Consider the following 16,292-nt stretch of genomic DNA (forward strand, 5'->3'; position numbering starts at 1 on the left):
TTTCCCCCTTTTTCTTTCTCTTCTTCTCTGCCCTTTCCCTTTTGTTCCCTTCCCTTTCCCCTTCTCCTGCCCCTTCCTTTTTCCCTTCCCCTTTCTCTATGTTCTATGCACCTCTAGTTTATTGACCAGTTCTGTAGTGATTTATAAGGAGTATTAAGATGGATTTGAATGGAACAAGGATGTGGAAGCACCACAAGAAACAGCAGGACAGGAGCTGCAGGCGTGGCTTTTGTTGTCACTGCTGCCTTTGCTTTTCCTGGTGTAGCAGCACTGAGAGACTCTAACAAGGACATGGAGGCATTGGCTAAGAGATTGGCCTAAAAGGTCAGAAGTGTGAGGGGAACAAAGCTGAACCCAAAAAGCTGTTGGGACCTACAGGGTATAAAGACCTATAAGCCCTCTAAACCAGGTTAGTTTGTTTCCAGCTTTCCCTCCTGGAAAGAAGGGAGGAGATGTGGTGAGGACCTGAGAACCAGCAGGTCTTGTCCTGTGTGTGGGACACAAGTGATGTTACCCAGACCAGCTCCCAGTACCCTGGGCATTTGTGAGTGTGAGGGTGTGAATAGTATAATCAATTTTTCTCTGAGGTCTAGTTAAATAGAATCAAGCTCAGCCTAGAGAAAATTTGGGAGACCTTATTGTGATCTCTACATACTTAAAAGAAGGTTCAAAGGAAAATGGGGACAGACATTTAAGTGGGGCCTGTAGTGATAGAACAAAGGGTGATGACTTTAAATTAAGAGGGTCTATTAAGGCTAGATTAGGGAAGAAATTTTTTATGGTGAGGGTGGTGAAACACTGGACTAGGCTTCCCAGAGAGGTGGTGAATACCCCATCCCTTGAAACATTCCAGTCCAGGCTGGACAGGGCTCTGAGCAGTCTGGTCTAGTTGAAGATGTTCCTATTCACGGCAGAGGGGTTGGACTAGATGCCCTTTTAAGGTCTCTCCAAGTCAAACCATTCCATTATTCTATTGTATGATCTCATCCTGAGCTTTATTGCACTGATTTACCCATACCTCTGGTGTCTTCTACTGCACTTCTCTTCTGGGTTCTCACATGCACAGTTCATCTCGTTTCTTGCCTGCTGTTTGTCTTGTCTTCCTTATCTGTCCTTGAAACAACCTTCTAAGGGAGTCCAGTGTCTGGTCTAGTCTAGTGGGAGGTGTTCCCGCTGCTGGCAGGGTGGTTGAAACTGGATATAAGGTCCCTTCCAGCCCAAGCCAGTGTGAGATTCCATGATCCAACACTGACTCTCCTGTCCCACCGTAGGCTTACAATGAGTGTTAGAGAAATGGTTGTTATTTCACAAATGGAACAAAAGCTGTCAGTTTAGTGTTTTCATGGTGTCTCATCAAACCTCATGTGCCTCTATTAGGGTTTGAATATCAAATGGAAATGTGTAATTTTAGTTTGATACAAATAATTGGACTTGTTCCTCAGAAAAACTTGAGCAGGAGCACTATTTGCTCAGTATGGGACTCAGGCAGATGGTTTTGTGTGCCATATATTGTTTTTCCTGACTGTAAGTGTTTTCCCAGTGTTTCCAATAAGTGGGAATGGCCTTCTGCAATAATTCAAATCTGGAGTTATGCTGCAAATATTTTATTTACTCTTGTTGCTTATTAAGTAATTTTTTATTGCAGCACAAATGGAATTACTAAATATGTGCCTAAAATACAGTCTGAGTCCCTTTTTTTTTTTTTTTTTTTTTTTAGGAAAAGGAAGAGCTTGGGAATATCTTTACATGATTTCTAACAAAATTAAGAAGATTAACATTTCAGCATCCATAACTTCCATCTTCTTCTCAGCACTCTTTACTTCATTTTCCATAATCATAGAACAGAATCATAAAATCGTCTAGGCTGGAAAAGCCCTCTGAGATCATTGAGTTCAAGCACTCCCTCAGCATTGCCAAGGCCACCCCTGCCCATGTCCCCAAGTGCCACATCCACAGGGCTCTGAAATCCCTCCAGGGATGGGGACTCCACCCCTGCCCTGGGCAGCTGTGCCAGGCCTGGACAGCCCTTTCCAGGAAGGAATATTCCCAATATCCACCCTGAGCCTGCCCTGGCCCAGCCTGAGGCCGTTCCCTCTCCTCCTGTCCCTGTTCCCTTCGAGCAGAGCCCGACCCCCCCGGCTGCCCCCTCCTGTCAGGGACTTGTGCAGAGCCACAAGGTCCCCCCTGAGCCTCCTTTGCTCCAGCCTGAGCCCCTCCAGCTCCCTCAGCTGCTCCTGATCAGACTTGTCCTGGTTTTGGCTGGGATAGAGTTAGTTTCTTCTCAGGAGCTGTTCTAGTGCAGTGTTTTTGGTTCAGAATGAGAATAATGTTGATAATACACTGATGCTTTGGGTTTTGCTAAGATGTGTTTCTCAGAAGTTTGTTGGGCTTTTTTTTTTCCTCTTGCTCTGCCAGTGAGAAGTTACTCAAAGTGGGAGGGATCATAGCTGGGACAGGTGACCCCAACTGGCCAAATAGATATTCCACACCATAGAACATCAAGCCCAGTGTATAAACTGGGGGAGTTACCTGGAAGGGTTTGATCTGGGAAGGGGGGCTGGCACTGGTCAGCAGGTGGTGAGCAATTATATTGTGCATCAGCTGTTTGGTTGGGTTTTTTTCTTTCTCTTTTTAATATCATCATCATTATTATTAGCCATTGTTATTGTGTTTTGCTTTGTTTTCAATTATTAAACTGTTCTTCTCTCAACCTACAAATTTTACTTTTGATTCTCCTCCGCGCTCCACCAGGGTGGGGGGGAAGAGACGGAGCTTGAGTGGCTTTGCAGTGCTTAATTTCCATCTGGGTTTAACCCATGCCCCCTGTGCTCCAGACCCTTCCCTCTCTTCGTTGCCCTTCTCTGCCACAACTAAGGTGAGTTGTGGCTTGTTGATGGCTCATGGCTTCTGCCATCTTCAGCAGAAAGAGGAGGTCAGGAATCTGTCTCGAGGGGCTGCAGGCAGCTGTTTGGCACAACCCAACCAACCACGTGCATGTTATGTGCTTGTTCCAATTATTTCAAGGTTTAATGCATCTAGTACTTTAAAATGTGTCCTGTAACTTTGCAGCATATTAAAATTTACTTGTAAATAGCACTTAAATAGCTTCCAATTCATCAAAATAATTTGGGCTGTGTTTCTAGTAATCATAGCAGTGCTTTCTGAAATTATTAAGTGACCTGTATATGTTAAAGCACATTAGCAGTGAGGCTGCTGTACATTTTGGTGTTTAAAGCTGCCATTTTTTACAAGCAATTCTGATGTGGATAAACATTTCACGAGGGTTTAATAATTGTGCCCTAATACACCAGATGGATTTTCTTCTCCCCTCCTGAGAATGCATCATAGTAAAGTGCTGATGGAGTTTTCCAGACATTTAAAAATGAAAGTGGACTTGTTTGAAAAGCTTTAAGGATACTGGGAGTGGAGAGAGTATTCTCTCTGTGGTGAAAAGGAGATTAAAGTCCAGAATAAAACCAGACAGTGTGTTTAAGCTCAGATTTTTGTGTCAATGTGGTATAACATTGGTATAACTGGTAACCCAGTGGTATAACAAGCACTGAAGGCTGATCAACTAAGAATTCATGCATGTGTTGAGGCCAACTGAGGAGAGATTATTTATAACCACATCGCTCATTTATTGTACTTAAATAATCTAATGAATAATTAAGAATGAATTAACAAAGCTATTTGCCAAATAGAAAACTGTCCATACAGTTTAAATGTATCTCCTCCCTGCATTGCAATATTTATGCTGTGTAAGCACAGATTTTTATAACTGTGTGAGCCAATGGAAGCTCTACTTGGTAGAACCTGACCGAAATGGAGTCATGTTCAAATTTCCCTGGGATGAAAAACTCTCTGGGGGTGTTAGATGGCTCTTGATGGTTCTTTTTCCTTTCAGTCTGGTTTCACACCTGAGTTTGCAGGTTTTCTTTTTTTCTGTTGGAAGACTTTAACTGGTCCTAAACTGGACTTGTCACAGGCCGTAGGAAAATGGAAATCCAACAACCAATAGAATCACAGAGTAGTTTGGGTTGGAAGAGAACTTAAAGATCACCATGTTTCACCCCCCTGCCATGGCAGGGACACCTTCCACTGTCCCAGGCTGCTCCAAGCCCCAGTGTCCAACCTGGCCTGGGACACTGCCAGGGATGCAGAGGCAGCCACAGCTGCTCTGGGCACCCTGTGCCAGGGCCTGCCCACCCTCCCAGGGAACAATTCCTTCCCAATATCCCACCCATCCCTGCCCTCTGGCAGTAGGATGCCATTCCCCTGTCCCTCTGTCTCTTGCCTGAAGTCCCTCTCCAGCTCTCTTGGAGCCCCTTTAGGCTCTTGAAGGGGCACTAAGGTCTCCCTGGAGCCATTTGAGATGGGGGAAGCTGTAGAGAGAAGACTTGGGTGAAGAGTGGATTTCTGGGATGAAGGAGGCTCTTGGTAGGCTGTTATTTTTGGAGAAGAAAGAGAAGGAGAGGGCAAAACAAATCCCGTAGCAAAATTTTATTTTTAAAGTCTTTTGTAAACTGGTGGATTTTCATGGCTGGCAGAGATGTGTCTGGAGCTGTTGAGGAGAAAGCAGGGCAGGGCACAGTGTTTTACCAGGACTCTGCCAACCGTCGGCTCTCACTCCAAATCATTTCCCAGCACATCTCTCTGCACACAGCTGGTTCTGTCTGCTGGTCCTGTATCTACAAAGTTGCTTTCCCAGAGAAAGTAGGGAAAAAAAAACTTCTCTAAAGCTACTGATGCTCACATCAGGTCTTTTAACTTATTTCAGGATGGTTTAGGCTGAGTAAACGCAACAATAGATCTTGACTTTGCTCTGCCCCTGGGGCTCTTCCAGCAGGTGATGGACTGCAGCAGGCTCTGCCTTTTATTTCTCCCCGAGTGCTTCCAAGGGTTGTTAGTTCAAGGGGGAAAATATATTTCCTTAGTGATTTTATAGCTTTTGTGGATATTTGCTGCCTCCTTGTGACAGTACAAAGATGTATGGTGCTGTTCCCCTGAAATACAAGGGTACTGTGGTGTGCGTTTTAGCAGAAGTTTTTATTAGTCTTTAATTGTTAATTCCTTGCTGTGTTTTCTCACAAAAATCTTGGCTGTGGTGCCAGAAATGGGCAGGAAAGGGAAACCAATGAAAGACTCTGGGACATGCAGACTTGTGCAGTGTTGCATTTTGGAAAGGAGATTTAGTAATAAAGGTGATCCTCTTAGTTCTCCACTCTAGCTTTCTTCTCTGAGGGAGTAAATAATACGTAGGGAGACATATTTACAGTGCCACTGTAAATGTGGCACCTGGGGACATGGTTTAGTGGTGGCCTTGGCAGTGCTGAGTTAATGGTTGGACTTGATGATCTTAGAGGTCTTTTCCAACATAAATGATTCTGTGATTCTATGAAATCAACTCAAAATAAGAGGTCCAACAATTTTCAAATTGCTGAGGTCACTTTTTTCCTGAAAAGGGGCCATCCTTGTAGCAGTTAAGCATGTTTTGATTTGCATCTTCTATTTGGTGTGTCTATTTCTGAAGCTGTCTGATAGATACATGTGACTGGAGCATGTTACTGTGTAAAGGTGGAGACCTTGTTGACTTTGCTGGCTGTGGGTGGCACAATGCAAGTTCATCTGTATCCCTGACCTCCTGAGAAACTCCTCCTGGAGAAACTCAACTGAAATAGGTAATTTAACAGAGGTGCTCGAGATTAATGGCATTTTGCCATTGGTGGCATTTTTCCTCTGCCCTTTGCACTTCCATCTTGTTTCCCCAAAAAAAGGTGTATTGAGGAGATAAACCACGGAAAAGCCATGGCAGCTGCTTATGTTGCATATAAACTGCATCTAAAATCAGAAAATCATGGTATGGCTTGAGTTGGAAGGGACCTTAAAGCCCATCCAGTTCCACAGCAGTTACACCTTCCACTACCCCAGGTTGCTCCAAGCCCTGTCCAACCTGGCCTGGAACATTTCCAGGGATCCAGGGGCAGCCACAGCTGCTCTGGGCACCCTGTGCCAGGGCCTCACCATCCTCACAGGGAAGCATTTGTTCTCCATATTCCATCCAGCTTGCCCTCTGGCAGTTTGAATGCTTTCTTCTGAAATGAAGCTTCTTGCTGGAGTCACGAGGTGAAGACAATTGCCTGGCAGGTGTTGGCTTTGGCAGCCTGTCCTGGGCACTCCTGCAGGTACTTTGAATATATTTCTTTTTCATGGTTAAATGTAATGTGGAGCCAGGATCACTTTCCTCCACTGCCTTGAAAATTTTGTTGTATTTTCATTCTCCATTTGTATAATGATATTAAAACATTACTGAAAACAAAGCAGACCAAAGATTTAGCTCATGGCTGGGCTGAGCTGGGTTTGCAAGGATACAATTTGGAATTTTGCTCTTCAGGGAGCACATTTAGATTTATTGAAGGAAAAGAGAGCTTAAAAGAAGAAAAAAAAAGCTTAGCAAAGCCATTAAGTGTGGTGGCATTTGTGCTGTGGGAAGCTAACAGGAGTTTAATGCCCCGTCCCTGGAAATGTCCAAGGTCAGGTTGGATGAGGCTTGGAGCAACCTGGGATAGTGGGAGGTGTCCCTGCCCATGCAGGGAGTGGAACTGAGTGGGCTTTAGGGTCCCTTCCAAATTCAACCATTCTGTGATTCTGTGAATCCCAAGACAAATGCGAGCACTCAAAATTTTTTCTATTCCTTCATTCAGTTGTGCCCATGCAAGTGTGGAATAAGTGAAATTCCATCTCATACAAGAGTAACCTTCTCCTGGAGAGAAATACTGTTTCCAGGTGCTATGGACAGTCTGCTGTAAGAAATAGCAGGCTGATGGTATGAAATCCTCAGTCCTGGACAATGCATGTTTGCTTCTGTCCTGCAAAGAGCAGGGAAATAGACTTGATCTTGATGGGTCCTGTGAAACTAAGATACTCTATGATTCTTCAACAAGATAGCAATTAAGGATTTAATGTCCATGCCTTTTACTTACTGGAGGCGCATTGTTTTTTTACTGCAAAACTCAGTAGTAATCCAGTACCTTTAAAAAAGGAAAATAGCCATTAAAATGCTTGTCTAAACTATTTGTGTTTGCAGAAACATGGCCAGGCTTTTACAGTGCAAGAATGTCAGATTTTAATATTTAGAGAAAATGTGGTTGAAGTGATTTCTTAAAATGAAAGAGACAAAACAAATCTCTCCATGCTCCTCCTTAAATTTATAAAGAAACGGGCGCTGTAGGAGTCTTTAAAAGCTGTGCAGATATTTCAATGCTGAAGTCACAGAATCCCAGACTTGTCTGGGTCGGAAGGGACCTCAAAGCTTATCTCATTCCACCCCCTGCCATGTCACAAGGGCCACCTTCCACTATCCCAGACTGCTCCAAGCCCTGTCCAGCCTGGCCTTGGGCACTGCCAGGGATCCAGGGGCAGCCACAGCTGCTCTGGGCACCCTGTGCCAGGACCATGAAGTCAAACAAGTGCAAATTTTTTAATGTTATGTGCTATATGATAGTAAAGCATGTTTCTGTGCATATCTAAGCCTGAAAAGTGTAATCCCATCACTGACTGGCTGCCTTTGGGTGTGTGTGCCCAATCCATGGAGTTTTCATAACATGTAGTCTGTAGATGGTGATACGGCAACAAGAACAGTCTCCACCTTTTGCATTTCTCAGGGAATGGTTCCTGCTGTCTATCCTGCTTTTTAATTATAGGTATTTCCAAGTCATAGTATCACAGAATCATTTAGGTTGGAAAAGCCCTCTGAGATCATCGAGATCAAGCACTCCCCCAGCATTGCCAAAGCCACCACTGCCCATGTCCCCAGTGCCACATCCACACGGCTTTGAAATCCCTCCAGGGATGGGGACTGCCAGGGCTGGACAGCCCTTTCCAGGAAGGAATTGTCCCAATATCCACCCTGAGCCTCCCCTGGCCCAGCCTGAGGCCGTTCCCTCTCCTCCTGTCCCTGTTCCCTGCGAGCAGAGCCCGACCCCCCCGGCTGCCCCCTCCTGTCAGGGTGGAGTGTGAGAACATCTTTGCAGTCCTTTGCAAAGTTTCTCTTCAAGAGAAATCCCTGTTGGAGCATCCAGAGCCCAGCAGTTAATGTGAATGCTGCACTTGAGCAAATAAGTCATCTGTTCTGGTTAATCTTCCTGTCAATGGAAATTTTCCTTTAAACTGTCTTTCAGTATGTGCTGGAACATGCAAACAGGTTTGCAGATGTTTTCTGTAACCCATCAGTGCAGTCCTTTAGGAAAGAGGCTTCCACTGGGGTTCAGATTTTAATCTTAGCCTGTGTGCCTTGAAGTTGCGCATTAGGTATTCAGTGTGATAATACAATTGTTATTGTTGTTGTTATTAGTATTTACTACTCCTTTTCGTTATATCTGCTTCCTTGCATTTTCCCTAGAAATTCATAAATCCATTCATCCTTTTTTCCCCCCTCTTCTGACTGAAGAAAACCAATATAGTTTTGGGAAATCAAGAAGTGCCTGTAGTTCTGCAACAGCCTGTTTACAAGAATTCACCTACTTTACACTGTATCTTATTTTTGTAATTTGGAAAAGAAATAATAATCAATTTTCTCTGCTTCTTTCAAGGCTTCTTGTTTTGGGGGTTATCCTCTCACTTAAAATATCACCAGAGATAGGCAATAGTGGCTTTTCGAATCTGATTAAATCTTTTACCCTTACTGTCATTTAAGGAAGTCAGGTAGAGAACTTTGGAACAACAGTTTTCCCTGAAAATAACTGTGTCATTCCTCACTGGGTATCACAAGCACTGAACCGTGCTGGATTTTCTTTCATCAATGTATCTCTAATTATTATTTTAACTTTTCATTTCTTGGAGTTTTTCAGCTGCCAGTATGTTATGAACAAAGGCAATAAAATATTATTTTCTATTTTTTTTCCCTGTCCTTTCCAGTTGTTTCCTGTCATTGCTCCTGGTGGCAGCTGTGGTTTGGAAGATTAAACAAAGTTGCTGGGCATCACGACGGAGAGAGGTGAGAAGGATAAAATGTGTTCCTTAAATGTCTTTTTAATAGTTGTTCTCGCTAGTATTTATTCACATATGCATCACATTAACCTTAAATTGAAGGCTAAGCTAATTCAGTTAATACTGCTGTTTAGGCCTTTAGTGTATTTTTGATTACAGTTTCAGTGACAAATTATGTTATTTTAGTATCCGGATGCTGCAGTTTCTGTGAAGCACCAAAAAAATAGGGGTGAATATCCTGAATTCCCAGAACTTCTATTTCTAGACAACATAAGTACAAAACCACATAAATTAGGAGATTCTGCACATCTGTTTCAAAATAGGAAACAGAAAATAGAAACATTAGCTCTTGCTTTAATATGTTAAAAAAAGAAGTCAAATCCCCATTTTCAAATTAAACCTTACTCAGATATTTTGGGAGGTTGGTTTTTCCCCCCCCCGGAACATTAGGAGCATAAGAAGAAGGTGGGGAAGCCACCCAGGATTTAGAAAGCTGTAGTTTACTACTTAAAAATGCAAATTTTAGAGCCAAAGTTTTTTCTTCTTCACCTACCCATGGTCCAAACCAGCTTCACAACTTTTTGCATTTGCATCATGTAAATAACTTTGTGCTTTACACCCCAAAATCTGGTTCCTCCTTGTTTATCCCTGATTTTTTTTTTCACTGCCTTCTTCTCTTGCTTCTCAATGGAACCTTGTTTCCTGTTCCACCCAAAGCACTCAGGGTGACCAGGGTGAGGTGGCCAATTGTTGTGGCACACAGAATGTGTCCTTAGTCCTCATTTTCCAGCACAAATGCCAAATACCTGAGTTGTGTTTGTAGAGAAGTCCTGTGTGCCACAAGCAACCAACCACACATTCATTGGGTTTTCTCAGTGCTAAAAGCATGGTAGGAGAGCCCCATATAATGTACAGGTATCAGAGGTTGGGCTGGGCTGCACCTGGAATTATTTCTAGGAGCTTTGTCTTGTTTTAATCTGTTTATTTCTATGCAAAAGGAGAGAAGCGAGACATTATTCGAGCAAGTCCATGTGCACTTCCTGTGTATACTTATCTGTATGTCATAACCTGAGGCCAGATTCCCTAAGGAATAAGGTGTGTTTCTCCCCTGCTTTGGGATTTTCAGGTGAGATCTGCCCATTCCTATAGGTTTTCCTCCCAGCTGTCCTGCTAGGATGAAGCTCTTGGCAGCTGCAGACACCCAGCTGTGTCACTGTTCTGTTCAAGAGTGGTTTGTTCCCACATAGGAGTTGATCAAGAGGATTTGGGGGATTAATTTTTTCAGTGCTGGAATTCTTTGTAAGTCCCTGTTTCCTGCATATCTTCAAAAATCTGTAGCTGGTTGTACTTTGCAGTGCAGTGGTGTGAATAATATGAATTTATTCCATACGAGGAGCTCCTCTGTGGTAATAAAGCAGGATGATGTCTGATAACCCTTCTCCTCTTCTTCCTCTTTCTGCTTCAGATGTTTCTGCTCTTACTGGTGAACTCGCTGCAGAATATAATCATTGCTTTTCAAACAGATAACCCTTAATCTTGGAAATAATGGAAGTCTTTGAGGTTTTCTGTATTCTCTGAAGGTAGATCAGTTTTTACTAGGGCAGCTGTTTTTTTCCTGCTCACTTTCTTGGCAAGAAATGAAGTCAGCATAACATTCCCTGTGGCTCCTGGGGTTAAATGTTATCTAGGAATGTATAAGGAATACAGACTGAGAAGTAAATACTGTGCTTTGGAGCTCAGTTAAAGTATTTGAGCAGTGGCCTAAGTGAGAAATGTCTCTATAAATTAAGTTACAGTCTGATGCATGTTTTAAGGAAAAAAAAGCTGGACTACTGGCAACATATTGGCGTGTTTTGGTCTAAATTCAATCTACACGTGTGGCTGTTTGACAGGCAGTTGTTCAGGGTGGTGTTTTCCAGGCACATTCCTGTCTTTTGCTGTTATTTGTCTTGCTCTCTCTTTTTATCTAGTGACTCTATCTTGTAATTCATGGATCTCTGCTGTTCCATTCATCTTAGAAATGAAATACTTGAAAGTCTTGAGGAAACAGTTTAAAGTCTTTGTCGTGCCATAATTACATATATTAATAAAGACTGTCTCCAGAAACAAAAGTCCACCCAAAAATTTGTTATCTAAGATGATTTTTTTAGCTTGAAGGTAGAGTTTCTTTGTACTGACTCTCAATAAACCAAAGCAAAGGTCTCTTTAGTAGTTAAAAATAATGATCAATGCCCCGTCCCTGAAAGTATCCAAGGCCAGGCTGGACAGGGCTTGGAGCATCCTGGTCTAGTGGAACGTGTCCCTGCCCATGGCAGGGGTTGGCACTAGAAGATCTTCAAGGTCCCTTCCAACCCAAACTGTTCCATGATTCTACAAAATGCTGCAGCCCTGAAGGAAGATCTTTCTCTGGTTTGGGCTGTATTTTTAGCAGTAGTCAAGTTACAATCACCTGTTTCCCATGTGCTTGTTCTCTAATCTTAACCCAGAAGTCAGTAAGATACGATGCAGTGTGCAGGTAATTCCCAGCTATCCAACACATCTGCTTCCAACCCAAGCACTGAAAGTGCCCAGCTTCTTCTCACAGTGCAGAGTGAAAAGCTGATCGCTGAGACTTGTTTTGAGATATGTGTAGGGCAGAAAAAGAAGTGTGCTGACAGGTTTAGTAGTCAAAATTACTCAGCCAGGATTGCTTGGAAAATGTGGTGGGAGAAGGCATACAGCTGTGCTTGGTGTGGCTGGTTAATGGAACACAGCAGCATCATTTGGTTGAAACCAAGTTTGCTTTGCTCCTTATGGAGAAGGCAGCATGCTACAAATCCAAAATCTCCATCAGGATCTTGTGAAATATACAAGATTCTCCTGACTTCTTTCCTCTTCTGTATTTCAGCTGCACTTCTCTGGCCAGCTGCTTGCATGTGTCCGTGTCAGTGCTTCTCAGCCTCCTGACTGAAGGGGCTGTTGGGTGTGCAAACATGGTGCAGCCAATGTGTAGGAAAATGAGTTTGGAACACTGAGAGAAAGTTCAGACCTTGCAGAGTGTAAAACTTGACCTGAAGTAAAAATGGGAATGATTTGTGCCATATCAGGTGTTGGAGTGAAAGCTCCTCTGGACTCAGGCGCAGAGGGAAGCCAAAGCACAGGGGTTGAATTAAAACCTTTGGACAAGCTGAGATACATGAAGCCACACCAAAGTGAAATAGAAGTATAGATTTTTAACTTCAGTAGAAATATATGCTAAGTGCCTTAAACATTAAAAAGCTGTAGCAGAGGCCTTAAACACAGTTCTTACTGCAGCAGTGTTACCTTTTCACAGAATTCTTTACTTTAGACAAAACATAGATAGAATTACACTGTTCACGTTTTTTAGATGGAGTGTTCACATAAACAATAAGAGCTGATAGAAACTGTATATGCAAATCTGTGTAATACCCATGTAGTACTTGTGTGAGGCTTACGACTGTTAGAATTAGACCAGGATAGGTTAAGAAAAAGAAAACTAGAATCGTGTGTTAATCTTATTGGTCAGTTAACAAATATAATCCACACTTCTGTAAGAAAAAATATAAAGCTTATAGAATTAGAAGAAAAAGTTATTTTTGCCTGCTGTTTGCTGTTGCTGCTTGCCTTTATCATGTAACCCCCTTCAAACTCTGCCTTCAAGAAAGCTGTGAGACTGTGAAATAAAGAACTTAGCAGAACAGCAGCCTCCTCTGCTCTCCTACCCTGGTCCAAGAAGGAAGGGTAACCCATCCAAGCTCAACAATCGGGCATTCAGGAGATGGGGTTGTAAACTGTGTGTTTATTCCCTTGCCATTGAGTCCCAGGTTTGAGTATCTTCAGACATCTTAAAAAAGGAAAATAGAAATAAAAAGGCAGCTTTTATAGGAGGCTTAGAATAAGGTGACTGACATTAGGAAATAGGGATAGGAAACCTTTCTGTCTTGTCTATAGAAAATGACATGTTAAAGGAATCAAGGTGGTAAGAGAGAATAACGCACAAAGTATGAGCATGATGTTAGAATTTTAATATGCTCATCTGCTGTCAGGAATTTTCTGTGCTATTGTTCTGTTTTTGCATCCAAATCCTCTTTTCTTCACCCTCAGTCTGCTTTGTTTCCTTCACTTGGAGCAAGGAGTAGCTCCCTCCCAGCAAAGGGATCATGGCTGACCCAGGGTGGTGAGGGTCAGCTGGATCACTCTCTGTGCCTCTTTGGAATGTGGTGGGAGTTTCAATAGCAAGCACCTACAGAGATAACTAAATTTGGATGTCTAGAGCTCAATTTAACCCTTAACATTAAATGATCTGTATTTTGCCTCCTTTCTTGCCAAGACTATCTAAGACTGAATATTTTCACTCTGCGAGTCACCCAGTTATTCAGGATGGGGTTTGTGTATTGATTTACTGCAGGAATTATCCTTCTCCTTCTTGATGTCCTTGCTGAGACCTTTTTCCCTCCCAAGTATATTCAAAACTTAGTAGTGCTTCTGTTTCCACTGGCATCCTCCCCTGTAACATCCATGCACATGGAATACCACGTAGGCAAGCAAATTTCTATGTTTTTTACAGCAAAGATGTTCCAAGGGATGTGTGCTGTGTATTGCTTATTGCCCTGCCTTCCTTTCCTTCCCCTTCCTGCTCTCACCTGTTAGTATTTCATTCATCTCTTAGATCTTCTCTCGCAGACTGTGATTAAGGGCATCCTTGGTCAAAGAAAAAGCTTTAGATTTGAAATATTTTCAAACTAACTGTAATTCGGGCTCTTCATCATTGTTTAGAGTCTCCAGTGGTGTTTTGGACCAGGATCTGCTCCAAGGGATTTGGTATCAAACTTATGCAGAAGTATTAAAAGGTCTGGCAACAAATACCTCTAGATTTGGGCAGTCCCAGGTGCTTTGGAGGGTTTCCTGGTGTATTCTCTAACCTCACAGCAGTCATTTGCCATGTAGACCTTCTTGTTCCATAGCACTGACAGCACTATTTGGTGTCTGTCAGTAAAAAGAAAATATTAAGCTTTAGTTTGGGGTGGTTTGTAGAGAAAACAAGACTTGGAGGAGTGAGAAATGACAGCCAGCAGGTGACTGAGGAGGTCAAGTCACATGGTGAGCACACTAATTTCTCTCTTTACAGTGGGAAGCATAAGCCTGATTATCTTTTATTTATGCAGTTAAGGTGGGTTTACTTCCCAGAATAGCTATTCCCCGGATGATAGACTGAAGTAATGGTGGCTGTGGTGTTCTAATAACTGTATGTAAATTTCCATTTCCTGCATTTATGAGTAGTAAAATAAGAGCGCAGTGTTACTACTGGGTGTAACAAGTTATTGGAGTACTGTGTCCACACTACTCTCAGCAATGTTTTGGGTATTGCAGGTGGTGGAGAACAACACTGAAAGATTAATTTGTTATCTGGAAGATAAGCAAGAGTTTAAAGCACCACAAATTCCTCATTTTCTCCAAGGAAGAACATATTGAGGTTTGGTGATGCCAGTCAGTGGCTGTGGAAAGGAATCATAGCAGATTCATGATGGGATGAGGATCTTCTAAAGGATCTGCCAAAAGTTTAAACAGTATGTCCCTGCCCATGGCAGGGGATTGGACTAGATGAACTTTAGGTCCTTTCCATGCTGAACCAGTCTGTAACACCCAATGTCAGCAACTGTAAAAAAGTGAAAAACTGGGGGTTTTTTCCCCTTCTTTTTAATGGCAAAAGTGGCAATGCCAATGATTTCTATTTTTAGAAACATGGCTCTCAGAATCAGTGCTTTTGGAAGGACCTTTTCTAGGTCAAGCACATGGTGCAATTCAGTGACTCGTACTAGGCAGGAGGTCAGATCAAATAATCGTAACTTTCCGCTCTCCCTAAATTTAAAATCCATGAATGGGAACCAGCTCATAGTGCCAGGAGGCTTTTTCTGAAATACAAACACTGTGTGCTCCGCAGTGATCCATGTGGCTTTGGTCACCAACTGAAGGAAACTGTAGCAGAAATAAGAGATGCCCTGAAGAGGAAAAACATCCCAAAATATTAGTGTTGACAAGAGATTCCCGCTTAGGGGGGAAATTGATGGTCTGTTTTTGTTTGAACATGCTCCTGTCACTTCTGTGCCCAGTGCAGCTCATCTCGGGGGAACTTGCAGATGGCCAGTTCCAGCTGACCAGTTGGGTCTTTAGCCTCTCTGTGTAGGACACCATTGGATTGGGCTGGCAGACGTGGCGCTGGCAGACGACTGAGGCCTTGTAACAGTGGGGCTGGTGCTAGAGAGTTCAGTTGGTTTTGTATCCCAAAAAAGAACTGGTGGGAACTTGAGCAAAGATGAAGCTGGAGTATGAAATTAGATGAAGCTCAAGTATCATCCTTGGGATACCAACCCATTGGATCGAACCTTCTGTTTGGCAGGGGGTGGAACTGGATGGGCTTTTAGGTCCCTTCCAACCCAAGCCATTCCATGATGCTGATTCTATCAAGCCCATCTTTGGGAGAGTTCAACCTTGTTTAGAAAAAGCTCATGACTGCAGGTGTATTGAAGGTGTTCTCGTTTCAGACTCCCAAGGTCTCTTTTTGATGGTAGGCATCAGCTGTACAGGTATCTAATTTAGTTATTTCGAAAAATTAGGGAGAGAAGGAGTGTTGTGTACTTACTCCAGAAGAGCTCTACTGAGCTAAAGCTTCATTGTGCTATTGTGTAATTATCAGGTATTGGTGTATATTTTGGTCTGCATGGACTAGATCCTTCTGATCTTTTAAAAAGAAATGATCTTATTCTTCTTATTAAAGGTCAGGATTTCTGTGCCCTCCTACTGGGCATGATTGTGATGAATAACTTGCTTATCTTAATCAGCCCTGAATTAAATATCTTCTGTCATTTCAGCATGAGGCAACTTCCCGGCAGCTTTGCTTTCTGGTTTGTTATAGTTCTGAAGTGTGGAAATGCCTGTTGAGAAGGATTTGAACATTAATTCTCTCCTCCTCTCCCTTTCAACATAGCCTGCAAAGTCAGTTACAAAACTAATTAGCTAACATTAATATGTGCACTGCTCTAGGGGCTTAAAAACTTAATTTTCAGTGATGATGAAAGCATCAGAGAAAATTGTTTGTTTGTTGACTTACATGGTAGTTAGTGTAATTGTAGTTAAATGCTTTAAATCACTTAGTTCTGAGACACTGTGGCTCATCTTCATGGAATATTTATGGCTCTTATGTTTATTTTTTGCTGATGCCAATTTTTGTTTTGGAAGGTAACTCCATTGTCGTCTCCCCTTCCCCTCAAGGTCACCAAGTTACAATGATATAAAGCAAATGTTCCTAC

At 42.6% G+C, this 16,292-nt stretch overlaps 1 protein-coding gene across 3 annotated transcripts in view; it reads left to right on the plus strand.

The window, feature by feature from the left end:
* ATRN (attractin) overlaps positions 1–16,292 on the plus strand; it is a 159,502-nt gene that overhangs the window by 116,228 nt on the left and 26,982 nt on the right. For 2 of the 3 annotated variants that reach the window (XM_048304944.1, XM_048304945.1), the window contains one exon: positions 8,914–8,992. In XM_048304944.1, the coding sequence (XP_048160901.1) occupies positions 8,914–8,992 (79 nt within the window). Of the gene's footprint in view, positions 1–1,717; positions 2,002–8,913; positions 8,993–16,292 lie in introns of those variants that run through there. The other variant, XM_048304946.1, reaches the window with a different exon arrangement.

Source organism: Corvus hawaiiensis, chromosome 5, assembly GCF_020740725.1.
Source record: "Corvus hawaiiensis isolate bCorHaw1 chromosome 5, bCorHaw1.pri.cur, whole genome shotgun sequence".
Taxonomy (NCBI): domain Eukaryota; kingdom Metazoa; phylum Chordata; class Aves; order Passeriformes; family Corvidae; genus Corvus; species Corvus hawaiiensis.